This window comes from Rhipicephalus microplus, chromosome 1 (assembly GCF_043290135.1).
Source record: "Rhipicephalus microplus isolate Deutch F79 chromosome 1, USDA_Rmic, whole genome shotgun sequence".
Taxonomy (NCBI): Eukaryota; Metazoa; Arthropoda; class Arachnida; order Ixodida; family Ixodidae; genus Rhipicephalus; species Rhipicephalus microplus.
The window spans coordinates 231,100,211-231,117,608 of record NC_134700.1 but is presented as its reverse complement, the minus strand read 5'-3'; the positions used below and the strand labels follow the sequence as shown (position 1 = coordinate 231,117,608).

The following is a 17,398-nucleotide window of genomic DNA, read 5'->3' as shown; positions in this document are numbered from 1 at the left end:
AAAAAAGTAAATACATGTGGTGCATATCATATCTGTATGCATACCCCCCACAATTGTTCAAGCTGATTCATGTTTATTATGTTTTAAATGTGGATACAAGTTAATTATGCTCATTATGGCTTACTGCGATAGATAACTGGCTAATTCATCCCTCTTCTTTCACTCTTATGTAGAACACTTCGATTATTTCACGTACTGTTTGGTGCCAGTATTATGTAAGGACCATGGTAAGTTCGAAAAAAGGCGCGCAACCACATTTGTTACACTGGACACCGAGTGCAAAACGAGGACACCAGCACACATACTTGTAGAGCTGAAACCATTATGAACTTTATCAGTGCTGCATCAGGTCTATGAAAAATAATTTCTATTTACATGAAGGTTTTGCTCATCACTTTTGACATCTCATCAATGTGTTACAAATGTTGGAGGATACTAGATGTGCCACTGTCTCGCCACCAACCAGCGGCACCAGTCTTGCTCAAGAAGTCACTGTAATCTTAAATTGATGTGTTTGTCAGTCTCTACACCCTCCTGTGCAGAAGATCTGAGATCCATAGCAGAATTTCAATGAAGGGACTTGGTTTACATAGTAGTCTTGGTAACTCTCAAAAGCTATTGTAAAATTATTAAGGAGATGCTTACTTGGAACATCATGATATCTTGTCCCAGCTTACCACGTTTGCAAATAAAACTTATGCCTGCATGCTTCACAACTAGGGCTGAGCATAAGCCACAGCAGCCGCATTCTCTACGGAGGCAAAAATGTTTTGAGGCCCATGTGCCTAGATTTAGGTGGATATCAAAGAACCCCATGTAGAGTAATTCCCAAAGCCCTCGACTACGGCGTCTCTCATAATCATGTTGTTTTGGAACATTAAACCAGAACAATTATATTATTATTAGGGCTCATCTTAATGGCTTTTATAGTGAAGAAAACATTTGGCAAAAAAAAAAAAAAATTCAAAACTTGGCAAGGTATTTTGCTTGTTTTTTGTGAGCTTCTGTGCTCAACCTGCAAACCAAAGTGCACAGTGAAGACCAGACATCTATATGCCAAAGTGCATGTTCATGTTATGAAGCTGTACAGCTACATGAATGCTGTGGTCTACGAATTTCATTGACCATTTACCATATTTTCGCATGTATAACCTGCACCGAAAATTGAAAACGTTCAGTGGCAAAGTAGGGGTGCGCAAAATGCACTGTTTTTTTTTTAGGCTTGTACGAATAGTGAATTTTAGGTTCGAAGCGAATTCGAAGTGAATAGTGATTTTGGTCGAATAATTTTGAATCGAATTCAAGTAGTATATATAACATATAAAGAATAATGGGAATATTTATCGTGACATAACTAACCTGCACAATATTTTTTTAAAAGTTGAATAAGGCCTCTATGAAATAGCCTTTATTTTCTGTTCAAATGATGATGAAGCCACTTTGAGTAGTTGCGCGATTTGATTTTCGGTAGGATGCAAGTTATAATCTGTTAAATACGTGAAATTTTAAAATTTATTACACTTAGAGCATGTAAGCCACCATAACGAGGTTTTAAGGTTGAAAAAAAAATGACGAATCGATTTGAGGGTAATATGTTTATTTATAGGGGCCTTTCATTACTTTTTTAAACAGCCATAAAATAAATCCACTAAAGACGCTTGTTGCCTCACGAATTCACCGCCGAAAAACTTTTTAGAATCCGTCCAGTACTAGTGAAGTTCTAAGTATTTGTCATGCACTGTCATTGAATTCTCTCTTCTCATACTGACGAAAGCGCTGGAAGCTAAGCGGGGAGGGATGGCACGGCGAGAAAATAAAATACGTCACGTGCGCCTCGTGACTTTGAGCACTTTTTCTCTTCTTTATTTTCTCTGAATGCACGGCTTTTCAGTGCAATCGCGCACATACATGTGGACAAGTCGCGACATCCCGCGGTGGCCCCAGTAACCACTGAGCGCGCCATGCTCAATAATACTAGCCAATGGCTAATAAAATGGATATGGATTGAAATGAAATGGATAAAATGGAAATGAAATGAAATGTCACCACTTTGGAGCTTGTGGTGACATTTGTCAGAAAAAGCAATATTCAACTGACTGAGACTTCATTGTGAATTGTGGGGGGGGGGGGGGGGGGGTAGTGATTCTTAGATGAAAAGAAGATAAAAGTGAGCCCCATAACTGTCCCTCAGGGGGAAGACACCTCAACAGCAGCTCAGGAGGGATGGGGGTAAGGAGGGATTAAAAGGATAGGGAGGAATTGAAAGTATAGCGATAGAGGGAGGAGCAGGAAGGGAGAGAGGTGCAGGAACAGCCACATACGGAAGTGAGGAGAAGATAGGAAAGATAGACACGGTAGCAAGAGTCCGAGGACGGGGCATCACTCAGCAAGAGCTCTTGTCGGGGTCGGGAGATGGCGTACGGCGAGCCATTTGGCCAGAGCTGTGCTGTCGTCGGAGATCGCAGGGGCACGACCGGTCAGCACGAAATCCAGCGAGCGAGTTCGTGAATTGCAGGCCTCGTGCTTCGCTCTAATATTTGACTCAAGTGTTCTCCGTCGCCTCGTCTACCAAATCACTGCATTTTCTGACAATCCTCAAAACGTGTCGCAGGGCCCCTTTGAATTTGAAGTGGGGCTTCGCGGCAGAGCAAATTTTTCCTGAATAGGTGCTTTCTTGGCTTTGCACATCTACACTCCAGTGAAACCACCAGTACAGGTTACAAACGGACTAATGTACACCTGTTCGTTCATTGCGAGTATTTCGAAATTTTAATAACTTAAATTCGTGTAAAAGTGGATTCGAATACTTCATTATTCGTTTGAATATTCAAAGCATTCGAATATTCGCACATGCGTAGTTTTTTTTCTTATTTAGTGTAGCTTCACGGAAATGTGCATTGTGCCGTGAAGCCCCTACGCAGCAACACTTGTAAGCCTATTTTTGTCTCGCTGATATTGCTCGAACTCGGCATAATGACCTGTTCGCCGTGCATAGATAAATCTATTTGTTATCATGAAAAGCATTCAGTGGCAGTCATTCACCGTGCATCAAAATGTGAAGATTGTCGCAGCTAGGGAAGTTTTTTGAAGAAGTGGGAAGTAGGGTTGATGCCGTATCGACAGAGATGGCCCAAGTGGAAGCAGGCAGATTATCAAGAGAGCTAGGCCTGCCTTACGAGTTTCGAGCGAGCTGCGGATGGCTGCACCGCTTAATGAAACAGCAAGGGCTTTCGATCAGATGGTGGGTGACATTATGCCAACGCTTACCAGCTTCTTACCGGTATTCATATGTGCTGTGCTGCTTGAGCAATAGGTTTCGTGCAGACTTTCCTGTATGAAATGTGTGGGCAATATGCGAGGATTTTTTTTTTTCCGGCAAGCTGAAAGTGGGGACGCAAGTCATGTGCAGGGGACGGTTATGTGCACTAATATATGGTGTGTTAAAGATCTGCAATGTCTTGGACAGCATTGCGCTTTTTGGCACCAAATCAAATATGAGTTAACTGTTACCAGAAGCAAATTAAATTGCATATCAAATACTTTTCTGATATTGTTCAGAGTCGAAGCCAGGCTATGTAGCAGAGTAAAAAAGGAGGTTATGTTTAAAAGCGGAGGAATGTTAGGAGGGGTGCCAGCACAAGCACAGAAGAGTTCTGGGCTGGGAAGTGGGTCCATACTCGAAGAAGTTTAAAAGTTCATTGCCTAAGTGGGTTTGCTAAAAAGAACCTTACAGTATTCCTCTATTGGGGACGATCAATGTCTCATAACCTGGTGTTAGTCACTGCATAATGAAGGTGCTTCTGCAATTAAGGCAAGAATTGCATCGTTGATTTTTTTCTGTTGTATTGTGTTGCTCCTCTCTTCGTGATGCCATTGCTCAAGGTCCACAGTTAGGCAGTCTTGAACGTTTTGTTGCAGTGTAGAACACTCCAAGGCAGAACTTGAATTGTCGTTATGCTGATATAAAGTCAGGCATAATTGGCTGTCGTGCCAAGTACCTCGCAGAACCACTAAATTGACAACCTGCAGATCGTTTACATACACAGTGCTAACTTGTTCCCGGTAAGAAGCAGATCATGGGCTGTCGTGCCAAGTACCTCGCGGAACCACTGAATTGACAACCTGCAGATCGTCTACATGCACAGTGCTAACTTGTTCCCGGATTCGTACTATGTCTGTTTCACCTAGGCTCTGCTTATGTAGCTGCTGTGCTGCTCAAGGGTCTTGTTTGAACACTGGCGATAACCATGGCCATACTTCGGTTCACTAGTGTGACAAGTTCTAAATCTGAACGTCCTCTGCTCCCGTCGCAAGAGAATTGTGGATGCTATGATCATCCTATCATGCCAGTACCATGTAGACAGTGTACCTTCGAATTTCTTCTGTTTTGACTATGACTCAGCTCATGTGCAACAAGTTTCTTCTTTAAAGACAAACCTCTCTAAACCGTCTGCTGCCCATGAGCCTTGTCTTTACCCTACTGCTTGGCCTGTCTTTTACTGACAACTATAGAACACAAGTTTGTAAATCTATTGTAAATCAATATTTGTACTCTATTATGCAGTCAAGCTTACTGTAATACTCATAAATATGTTTAAGCACCAGTAAAATTTTTTTTGTTATGTAGCCAAGAATTGTTATAAATTGGTTGCATGAATGAAAGCAAAGTAGGGGTTTGGCAAGCTTTTTTGAGACAACTTTAATATTGCTACGTGCCAGTGCATGGAGCTGAAGAAGACAAAGCAGATAGACTGGCGCGAGCTAATCTGTGTGGCTGGCGCTGCTCGCCTAACCGGCTGTAAATACATCGGTGACTACCCCTCTAAGTCAGTCTCCTTCCCGTAACATATTTGGCGGAGTTGTGCGATCCCCGTCCTCGCCACGGAACTCCGAAGCGGACGCTCCGTCACGGCTTATAACATGACCACTCAAGACTCGGCTACATCCTCTCCGGTCGCTCCCCCTTCTGCCCGACCTGTCAACCCAGCGCCCGCAACAGCCTTTGTGACGCTTCCCGCGCTCAAAGACCCCGGCGTGTTCTCGGGCAGCAAGGGTTCCGACGTCGACCAGTGGCTACGCCTCTACGAACACGTCAGCGCCACTTACTGGTGGGATCCCACTCTTATGCTCGCAAACGTCATCTTTTATCTCGACGGAACCCCTCGTGTTCGGTTTTGATAACCACGAGCATGACATAACAAGCTGGGACAGCTTCAAGGCAAAGATTCGTGAGCTTTTTGGCAACATCTCTGGTCGTCGTGAAGCTGCGAAAAATGAGTTGTCGACTCGCGCACAATCTTCCACGGAGTCCTACATCGGTTATATTCAGGCTGTCCTTTCATTATGCCGCCAAGCTGACGAAAATATGTCTGAACCTGAAAAAGTTGCGCATATTCTAAAGGGTATCGCCGACGATGCGTTCAACTTGTTGATATTCAACAATGTGTCATCTGTCGATGCGATTATTCAAGAATGCCGCCGGTTCCAACAAGCTAAAAGCAGACGCATCTCCCATCAGTTCCAGCGCCTCCCGAACACCACTGCGACGTCCTCATGTCTCGACACATATCATCCACCAGACACCTGTGACAACTTGACGCGAATCGTCAGGCGGGAGCTTGAAGCGGCTGCTCCAGCTAAGGTGGGATCAACGTCCCTGACCCCTCTCCGCCAATTACATTGCCTCTCATTCAAGCAGTCGTCCGGCAGGAAATCGCCAGCTTGGGAATTCACTCTATCTCACCGTCTCCCCGCACTGACTACCAGCCCTGATACACGCCTGCACGTCCCTTCCCGACCGGCTCTCCCTCAACGTTCCGTAATCCGTCCGCATGGCGAACACACGATGACAAGCCGATAAGCTTCTCGTGTCACAGAATCGGGCACATTTCTCGCCATTGCAGAAGTCGCTGGGGTCCTCCTGCACAACCGACCTCTCGTCTTTTCTATGCACGTTTTGCCTATCGCCATGAGACCAGCCGCGACCATTTTGCCCAGGAACCTGCTTCTGAACACCGCTACTCCCGCTCTCCATCCCCCCAACGTCACCAGTCTCGTTCTCCACAGCCCCGCCGACCATCTTCCCCCGCCTTCCCACGAGGTTTCCCGACGGAAAACTAAGCGTTGCAGCCCCCGGAGGTGGCGCTGCATCGCTCGGATTGACCGAAAATCCTCTTTTGACGATACCGACAAAACGGAACCTCATAGACGTGCAAGTAGACGACGTACATGTCAGTGCTCTTGTCGACACCGGCGCCCAACTTTCCGTGTTGACGAGTGATTTTCGCCGCAAGCTCAAGTAGGTTCTCACACCTGCGACCACTCAGTTCGTCCGTGTTGCGGATGGTGGAATAACATCTATCGTTGGAATGTGCTCCGCTCGTGTGAGCATTGCGGATCGACACACAGTTTTTCTCTTCACCGTCCTTGATAAAGGCCCCCACGACGTAATCTTAGGCCTCGACTTCCTGTCCGCGCATTGTGCCCTCATAGACTGTTCGACCAGTACGCTCCGTCTACACTTGCCCGCAACAGAACCTCTTACACAACGGCCGAGTCGCCTCTGCACAACGGGACACGCGCGCCTCCCTCCACAGACACTGACCTATATAGAGCTCGTCTCAATACCACCAGTTCTCGACGGTGACTATGTTCTGACCCCTGTCCGCGATGTCCTCATAAGCCGTGGCATTACATTACCGCACACCATTCCGTCCGTCGCAGGAAATTCTACGTGTCTCCCAGTTGTCAACTTTAGCTTGACACCTCAAGTTTTGCCGCAAGGGATCTCTTTGGCGTTGCTCTGCACCTTAGAAGACAATGCGGTAGATGTTTTCGCGATGGCCGCCCCTTCTGACCCCCACGCTCAACATCAATCTGCCACTTGCTCCGACAGCGCTATTACTTCGATGATCGCTTCCAACTTAACGCCGCAGCAGACTGATGAGCTCCACCAGGTTCTGCTGTCCTACACCGACGTTTTTGACATCAGGGGCCGTCCGTTGGGAAAAGCTACCGGTATGAGCCACCGCATAAACACTGGTAATGAGCATTCTATTCATAGGCGTCCATATCGGGTGTCGGTGGCCGAGCGTCACATCATCCAAAGTGAGGTCGACAAAATGCTCGCCAAGGACATCATTGAGCCATCCTGCAGTCCTTGGGCTTCTCCTGTAGTGCTAGTCCGCAAAAAAGACGGTGCATGGCGTTTCTGCGTGGATTATCGACATCTAAACAAAATTACCAAAAAAGACGTCTACCCTCTGCCACGAATAGATGATGCGCTTGATTGCCTCTATGGGTCCCACTATTTTTCCTCCATAGACCTTCGTTCCGGCTACTGGCAGATAGAGGTAGATGAAATGGACCGTGAAAAGACGGCATTCATCACCCCCAATGGCCTATATCAGTTCAAGGTCATGCCCTTCGGCCTTTGTAACGCTCCAGCCACCTTCGAACGAATGATGGACTCCCTGCTCAGAGGATTCAAATGGTCCACCTGTTTGTGCTACTTGGACGACGTCATCGTCTTTTCACCAACATTTGAAACTCACATAGAGCGCCTCTCAGCCATCCTGGGAATCTTGCGTCGCGCTGCCCTGCAGCTCAACTCGTCCAAATGTCACTTTGGACACCATCAAATCACAGTGCTTGGCCATTTAGTAGACGCCAACGGTGTACAACCAGACCCGGCAAAAATCAACGCCGTGAAAAGCTTTCCTGTACCACGATCTGCGAAGGATGTACGCAGCTTCATCGGACTATGCTCCTACTTCCGACGCTTCGTGAAAAATTTTGCGCACATAGTGAGGCCGCTTACGCAGCTCCTCAAGAAAGAAGTCCCGTTTTCATGGGGCTCCGAAGAGGCTTCTACGTTCTCGACTCTCGTTGCTCTTCTCACTACCCCTCCGATTCTGGCACACGTCAACCCTGCTGCCCCTACGGAAATCCGTACAGATGCAAGTGGGCATGGCATTGGTGCAGTGCTGGCTCATAAACAACATGGCCATGATTGCGTTATTACATATGCCAGCCGCCTCCTATCCGCCCCTGAATGTAACTATTCGATAACAGAGCGTGAGTGCTTGGCTTTTGTATGGGCGGTGGCGAAATTTCGACCTTATCTATACGGACGCCCATTTTCGGTAGTTACCGACCACCACGCACTCTGCTGGCTCAACTCTCTGAAAGATCCATCGGGCCGCCTTGGTCGCTGGGCTTTGCGCCTGCAAGAGTTTTCCTATTCGGTGGTCTACAAATCTGGCCACCTACACCATGATGCCGATTGCCTCTCCCGGTACCCTGTCGACGATCCTGAGGACACTGACGAGCCCACGGAGAACTCTATCTTGTCAGTGTCCGACTTCCTTAATATTGGGGAAGAACAGAAGCGTGATCCAGAGCTGCTTGACATCATCAGCCGTATGGAATCCTTCACAAATGATGCTTCCGTCCGCTACTTTTGTCATTCAAAAGGGTGTGCTATACTGTCGCAATTTCCGACCAGACGGGCCCAACCTTCTCATTGTTGTGCCTAAGCATTTGTGCCGCTGTGTTCTCACCGAACTTCACGACGCTCCCACGGCTGGACACCTTGGCGTATCCCGCACGTACGAGCGCGTCCGGCGCTCGTACGTGCGGTATACGCCAAGGTGTCCTTGCTCGTTCGGTACGCCGATACGTTGCCACGTGTGACCTATGCCAACGTCGTAAAACACCGTCGCTGCTACCCGCTGGCCATCTTCAACCAATTGACATACCGCGGAACCATTTTACCGTGTTGGGTTAGACCTGCTTGGTTCTTTTCCCACATCAACATTGGGAAACAAATGGATAGCTGTTATTACAGACTACGCTACACGCTACGCTATTACGCGAGCTCTACCGACCAGCTGTGCAACCGACGTCGCTGACTTTTTGTTACGGTACGTTATATTGATTCACGGTGCTCCGATACAGCTTCTCACAGACCGTGGCCGTACATTTTTATCCCAAGTCATCGCCGACATGCTGCGTTCTTGTTCCACGCAACACACACTGACAACCGCTTACCACCCTCAAACAAACGGCCTCACGGAACGATTTAACCGCACTTTAACAAATATGCTCGCTATGTACGTGTCGCCCGACCACCGAGACGAGGACCTCGCCTTACCCTACGCAACTTTCGCGTATAATTCATCCTGTCACGACACAGCGGGCTTTTCGCCGTTCTACTTATTGTACGGAAGAGAGCTGACTTTACCACTGGACACAGTCATCCCAGCTCACACCTCGTCCACCAGCGAGTATGCCTGCGACGCGATTGCGCGAGCCGATCATGCCCGTCAGCTCGCTCGCGCTCGGCTGATGGCGTCGCAAACCAACCAATGCCGTCGGTACGATGCGGAACATAGAGACGTACATTTCGCTCCCGGTACCCTCGTTTTACTCTAGTCCCCTCATCGTCCGCTGGGCCTATCCGAAAAACTTCTCTCTCATTACACGGGAGCCTACCGTATATTGCATCAAGTAACACCTGTCACCTACAAGATCAGCCCCATCTGTCCATCATCATCTACTATGCGGCCCAGTGATATCGTACACGTCTCGCGGATCAAGCCCTACAATAATGCGTCAGATAACGACCTTTAAAGCACCGGGACGGTGCCTCCGCCGCCGGTGGTCATGCTACGCGCCAGTGCATGGAACTGAAGAAGACAAAGCAGATAGACTGGCGCGAGCTAATCTGTGTGGCTGGCGCTGCTCGCCTAACCAGCCGGCTGTAAATACATCGGTGACTACCCCTCTGAGTCAGTCTCCTTCCCGTAGCAATATCAAATAAGATAATATGGAATATGTAATATAATGTAGCATTACAGAATACCTATGTAGCATAATACGGAATATGACGAGGAAGACAATGAAAGACTTCCATCTGATTAACTAGAAATGTTATAGCCCATGCATCATGCACTGCTTAGCGGGGAACGGTCACCTTGTATATTATGTGGCAGGCTATATTGCGAGAAAGCTTGTACTGAGTAATAGTTGTGATGACTGCGAGAACTCCTGTCTTGTTTCCAGTGTTTGCGGTAACACACTACAAGTAACACTGCTACCGTATAGTACGTACTTTTTTGGTAATTTAGAACTAAAGTATTCGTTACTATGTAGGTAGAGAGCTGCATGTTGCCTAAAATCTACAAGTCGTAGTTGTCAGGAAATCATCCCAACAATATGATAGTGCTGCTTTATCAGTTCTGTTTTTTAAATAAAATTTGCTTCTGCTGCTTCTTACCGGTCACGGAAAAGTTGTTCAATACTTGGGAAAGCGAGACTCGTTTTGAACGCCTTCGCATAAACAGCGGCAATTTTCACAGCACCTAGATTGAAGGGGCAAAAATTATTTATGCTGCAAATATATTTTTCTAAGGGACTATATAGTTTGGGGATTTTTTTATTCGTACAAGACCTGCACTTATGTCTTGTCTACTGGTAGATGCACGCTGCCAGAATTACTGTGAATTTGTTCAGAGACCAGTCACGATTTTTTTTTAGAGAGTCGATGATGAAATTTTATGTTCTGCTTGCTGTGACAATGTGAAATGAATTTCACATGTGCCACGACGTTATGAGCCATCACATGAAACCCTACGGTAAACATTATGCCACTGCATGCATTATAGGTCTGCCTTATGTTCTAAGTTTCCCAGTTATATCAGTAATTCACCTAAGATAGTTGTTTTGGTCATAGGCTTTATATTAAATGTAAATGCGAGACGTATTAAATTGTAATTATAGTTCCTGCAGCGAGGGTGTGCTGATTGAAACTTCTGATCTTGGAGTAATAGCAGAAGTAACGTGCATTTGTAGGTAACGTAGCGTGGTAATTAGATTCTTTATAATTGGCGCAATGAGTAACATTTCTTTACCTTTTTCGAACCCATACAGCACTGCTTGTTTCTGAAGTGAATGTGCCACGAAATCTTCCAGCGCAGACAGCCGTGCTATATTGGCAGAATATTGTATCTCTCGAATTCCGAGCCTTGAGAACAAAATAGTTTCTCGAGCACATTGCGTCTTCATGCTAAATCGGTCATAAAAATTCTTAAGGGGATATGAGAGACGCAACAAATTGGCTATCCAAAGCATGCTTCTGTTTTCACCAAAAGTGTGGTATGATTTTATTGCCTCACTCAGATCCCAATCATTAGATGAAAAGAAAAAAACGAAGAGTAAATTTATAAGTTCTGTAGTGCATGAACACGTGGCATGCATGAAAACTATGTGTTTTTGTAAAAAACTGTCGGCTCAATATCTGATGAAGGGGACATGGTTATTGCGCTCGTACGACTTAATGAGTGTGTAGGCCGCTAAACATCGGAAACCTATAATTGAATGCTAACTGAATATTTAGGCTGCAGCTTACACAAGATTATGCGTTCATAACAGCAAAACTGGGCTCTGGTACCAAAGTTTCGGCTCGTGGTTGAATGAATTTAGCATGTTCAAATTAAAATGAAGCGTTCTAGTGACTTAACGTCTCTTACCACACCTGCAGCTCCGCCGCGAATAACCACAATATGTCCACTAGAGTTGGGGCAAAGTCTCTCTTGTAGGCCTTTTCGACATTGGTTTTTCCGATGTTAAATGGCTTAGGTGCCATGTACTGCATTACACTTGCTGGACCAAAACATTTTGCCGAAAACGGGTGACCGCCACATGGCTTAGAAGTGTTTTTTGCACTCACTCGTATCATCAGCGCGTGCTCGCTCGTCAATACAAGTAGACATGCAAGGTATACACTATGCCACAAATCACAATTTTCGTGAAGTAGGACAGCACCAACTATGCCATTATTCTGTCTGCGGATAAATTAGATAACCATTACACATCTGTAAGGTGTTATGTGTACTTAGCTGATGCTGCATGTGGCTGATGAGGAAGAATTATGGCTGAGCACTTTGCAGTGGATGGGAAGAATTTAATCGTACACTTGTTGTACAATTAGAATTGTGTGATGACTGTTTACTCTTTTACTCTACAGTCACGCTATATCAAATAGCTTAACAGGACTCCTTGACCAACATGATGCCTGTACAGGGTCTCTTTGTGAACGAGCTTCAAGTACCACCATAGCTCTGTGTTAGAATACTCGACTGTCACAAAGAAGGCCCAGGTTAAAATCCCATTCGTACCTGGGTATTTTTTTCTCCTTATCTTATATTTTCGTGTCTATCGGTTTCGTTACTGACGGCGACACAGCTCAATGCAGAAATGGGTGCCTAAGAGCTGCACTTGTTTTTAAAACGATCATGTCACAATGACATCTTTGTGGGTGCTGTCACACCCATGCCTTCTCTCGATTGTATTCCTTCCTTCAATTCAAGAACATAATCAAAAAGAATGCTGTTTGATTCCATATTTTTAACTTTCAGATATCCACACAACGCTAATGCAACATCCTGAGCAAGTGCCTCTACCTGAGCTCTGCCCCCTTCTGCTTTTTAGGAGACTAGATATATGCACCAATGACTGTGCAGGCGAAACGACACCCTCTTTTTTCCTGCCATTTTATTTATTTTTTTCGTCAGCCTGTTCTTCGCTACATAATCCTGCAGCAGTGATTCCTAGGAACCAAAGTTCTGATAGTGTTTGTTTATGTGCACAGTTTTTTTAGTACTTCCACAAAGTGGTGCTTCGGGGTTGCGTTCCGAGTTGTCACAGATTGTCAAAACGTTTGAAAGTCTTTCCCTGTTGTCATAACACATAAGACTTCACACGAGGTTTCCTTCCGGTTCAGTAAAAACAGCAAGTACATGCTTATTCAATTAAAGATTTCATTAGAAGCACAATTGCATATTTTTCTTAGAGGCTCTTCCTCTGCCATCTTGAATTTTGGTCTGCCACCCAGCAAGGGTTCCTCCCCAAATCTGTCCGATTATCTTTCACGATAGAAGGGGTCGCTTGCTCAGGATTTTATGATTGTGATGGGTGATTTTTGCACGGGTGTGCAATCGTAATTGTTTACTTTTGCGTCCATAGACGAGACCAGCTGGCAGAAGTGGAGAAAGCAGCACAGCGTGAGAAACTCAAACAGAAGGAGTCACTGATCGATGACCTAATGTTCTCGGATATGCCGGCCAGCAAAATCCTTGCTAGCCATGGAGACAAGCTTAAGCAGGTGGCAGGCCCAAAACCGCTACCTCCAAAGCCCCTTTCTGCGGAGTTCTCCACGGGCATAAAGTTCCGACCGAAGGAGGCTTTCCTTCCGGTACCAAAGGTCTGTCGTCTTAATGGCTATTTTTATTTTTCCATTTGTCTTTAACGGCAGCATTTGTACGTTTGTGAATTGCAGCCTGGTTAATTGTAACAAGCAGCTATACTATACTTGCACATTACCATATTTGCTCGTGCATAACGCATACAAAACATACAACAAAACTTGTGGCACTGAAGTTGGGGTCAGGTTATATGCAAATTTCAGTGTGAAAGGCGGCATCACAGCAATGCTAGGAAGGTGTCTTCAAGGAAATGCAAAGAATGTGGCATTAGCTGCTGAAGTTGACTGCAAATTCACAAGCGGAAGTTATATTGGAAAGTGAAATCTAGAAAAAGTAATGTTTTTGCATTCTTCATGCATAACAATGAGCTTGTTTCATTGAAGGTGTAAAATTAATTTGCACGATTGAAATGTGTGGGCGATATGCGGAGACCCCTTCTATAAAATTTTCCCCAGGTTATAGTTGAGGACGCTGATAATATGTAGGGGTTGGGTTGTAAGTGAGAAAATATGGCATCTATGTTTTGTTATTCTTTTGGGATGTTTTCTACAGTTACTGCAGAAACTGCTTATTTGTGCCAAGGGTTACAGTTTTATGAATGAAAGCTGCACAAATTAGACCAGGGTTTATAATTGTAACAACAACAAAGAGTTGTCACAAGCATTTCCATTCACAGAGAGTTTCACTCATAGTGAACTTACTTTAATTAATTATTGTGTGTGTAGTAGCTTGTGGTAAATTACCTGCCTCTTCTGAAGGTAACATGATTACATTCTCAAAAGCAAGGCTTTTAGGTTGTTAAAGACTGGGTTATACTGGTTGTCTCATTAGAGAAACTGCAAAACACAACGAATTACATTGTCATACTAAAAGACTCCATAAGGCACTACTGATACTATATCGGACATATCTTCCTTTAGCTACAATGTCCATCTATTTATATGCTATTGCTGGTAGCTTGCACACAGTTCGTGACTTGGAACTACCAGGTGCATTGTAGTTACACTAGGAAAGGCACACAAGATAGATGTTTGTTTTTTGTTGGACAGAAACATTCTCCTAATATTCCAAAGCTGAGTTTACTCAGCCACCCCGATCTCCTGTATACAGAGACCGCTATCAGCAATGTGAAATTCACGAAATGCTGATAATTTTTTTTGACATAGAGTTGAACCAATTTATAAGGGACGGACATGCGCTGAGAAGCAAATTTGTGTTTTATATGAGGGGCCTCTTCTGAGCAAGGTACTATGTTTCCATTTACTTGTCAACTCCTATTTCGGCACAGGCACATTGTTGCTTCTTATACCTATTTGTGTTTTACATGTGTCTCTTATGAAAGGGTTCAAATGTTTACTATGAAGTGAATTTTCACATGGCACACCTACTGGCATTGAAACTAGCATGACATCCGGCTGCCGCATTAATTCTGATGATTTCATGCAACAGTATGACCAGTTGCAATGATGTGAGCTACTGAAACATACAAAATAGGTTCTTGTGCATCACCAACAGTACCAGAGAGCAGAGGGGCTGTGCAAACATCATATCTTGTGCGAGTGTGTTAAGAGAAGCTCTTACTGTGTCACTACGTCAGGGTACAGTGAAAACCAAAAGTAGCTTTTTAAAAACACGCTGTGATTAATTTTTCAGTCCGCAATCACACCTTAAATGTACATTCTGTAGGTACAGTTAATGACAGAAAGTACATCAAACTTTACTTTCCCATTTTTCATTCATTCAACGAGCCTAGCATGTTGCATCCCGAATAGGGTCAGCCTTGCCACTGGCTGAGCTCAAGATAACTAGTACCACTACATTTAGTCGTGGCAAGGCTTATGGCATATTCGATTAAGCGTTTACAAGCGCTGCACTCTGTTATCAGAGCTGCGCATTCGTTTGGTAAAGTGCGGGCGCTCGGACTACCTTCCGTTGGTTCTTTCGTAGTGTCAGCCTCTGACTCAGAGCACTCTTCGCCGCTCTGAGAAGAGAAAGATTGGCGTGATGTGATAACGAGAACGAATCATGTGACACAATCCGCCAAATCATGTGGCTGCAGGTGAACTAGGTGAACAGTGGAAACGGCACGAGCGTGCATTTCGTAAGGGAACATCACTGCGTGCGTGATACTTTGTGCATATGCATTCTTAGTGGCGTTTCTGAGCGTGTGTGTGTGGTGTGTCCACATCTACAAAGCCATAAATGCACCATGTCAGTTAGGAGGCAGCTAACGAAGGCAGAGGAAACGTCAATGCTGTCGTTACAGCAGCTCGCAGACAGCCACATGATTTGACTTGAACGTAGCAGCTCGGACGATGATCACTGTATTTATAAGTTAAGCTCAGAAGGCTGTCGCCACATCCACATATGTCGGAGAGGCCACTGGTCAGCGCCATTCGCAGATCTACCGCAGAAATGCTTACCCCGCAGCTTCCCACACTGGTTGCACGGTAGTGCTACAGGCATACTGTCCTGAGATTGCCGACGTATACAATGGGCATGTTGCTTCTCGTGCTCCGATTGCGAGCTGTTTCAACATCTAGCGATTCCGAGCCAGAGGACCGGAGTGTCCAACCGAATATGCCATTAGAAACATTCTTAGAGGAACTCTCACATGGCAATCGTTCAGCCCCATTTGGTATGATGGTCAATTCATAGATTTGCCTAACCTCGAGTTCTTGCTTATAACACTTTATCCTTTACATTTTTAGCCATTTTTATTATTTTAAGCAAAAAAATGCTATTGTACATACTATGTATTGTCGTTGAAAATTGTGGCTTTTTAATGCAGTATGTTATTACGAATCATCAGTTCTAAAAGTAACACGGTCATTTTAACCGTTATTGCCATGACTGCTTGACTTATATTAAGCCTGCTGTTCCCCCCAGAGACTTAAGTTTGAAACTTTATGGGAACAGCACTTTCCATGAAGCGTTGCTCCACAAAACTGCCGCAGCTTAGGTGACTAAGCCGGATCGCATCATTTTCGTAGATTGTCGAAGGCCCGCTGTACAAGTACACAGCCCCCACAGTGGATATCTGCGGGCCAACAGCCCCGAGCTTGGAGTCGCTTTCACCTTTAGGCTACACAAACCACGTGCGGGCTACGGTGGAAGCGGAGGAGGCTGGAGGTTTCCTGGCGGGGCTAGCATGCCAGAGGGCACTGCAAGATGCATTTTGCGGTCTCCATTTCAAAGTGGCTGAAGAGGTGTCGTGACCGCCCGGTGTGCACCCAGCTCTCTTCATATGTACAAGCGCTTTCTGTAAAATAATCAGCGACAAGCTTGTTCTTGTGATAAAAGCTTCGCTTACACGCAAGTATGTTTACTTTGCAAGAGTATGTAAATTGCAAGTTTACGTTCTTGATTTTGTAGATCCCATGTGCTTTCATATTATTTCGATTCTTGATGCTGAACAGAAAGGGCCTAGTTGGAATAAGGAAATTAGGTGTTTAACTTCAAGGCTGTGAAAAAGCTTAGATTTTGCTCAAGTTATTTGTAAAACATTTCTTTTTAATACACATCCTTGAGTGCATAGGCAAGCTAAAACAAGCTGTATTAAGATCGTAGTTCAATCTAGTGACCTTAAGTTGGCAACCCAAGGGTGCAATTGTGTTCAGTGTCCTTGTGCCACTCATGTATCATCAAATTTTTATGCATCGTGTACTTCTTTAGTGCCGCTACTCTTAATGTAACAGTAAGTTCGAATGCTATGTACATTTTTTTAAAAAGTTTACTGAACCACTTTTGTGAATATTGTGAATATAATGTAGAACTGACAAGTTGACAAGTAACTTAGCACTTTTTTTTTGTGGAAACAGTTGGGGAACAAGAGCTACCCAACTTCTGAAGGAATGACATGCACAAAAACTGAGCTTTTTTTTTTTTTTTCAAGTGGCTCTCTCAATCAGCATTTAGAAATTTTAACTATCATGCAAAGTCTGAAAATAAACATCAGAAGACACGTGTCCATTGTGTGAGTCTAGATACAACGCAAGATTGAGCCGGAAAATGTAGAGGGAAAAAAATTCTTCAGACTTTATATACGTTCGTAATTTTTGAAACTCTGCACCTAAAAAGTGCAATGATATCTATTAAAGAAAATCAACAGGCGGGTGACAAATCAATAGCAC

The 17,398-nt window shown here is 44.9% G+C and overlaps 1 protein-coding gene across 1 annotated transcript in view; it reads left to right on the top strand.

Moving 5' to 3' along the window:
- LOC119159550 (CDK-activating kinase assembly factor MAT1-like) overlaps positions 1–16,579 on the top strand; it is a 32,756-nt gene extending 16,177 nt beyond the window's left edge. Inside the window, exons 6-7 of the mRNA XM_037412352.2 lie at positions 13,027–13,264; positions 16,259–16,579. Coding sequence (XP_037268249.2) covers positions 13,027–13,264; positions 16,259–16,483 — 463 coding nt within the window. The 3' untranslated portion in view covers positions 16,484–16,579. The remainder of the gene's footprint in view (positions 1–13,026; positions 13,265–16,258) is intronic.
- The last annotated feature ends 819 nt before the right edge of the window (positions 16,580–17,398 follow it).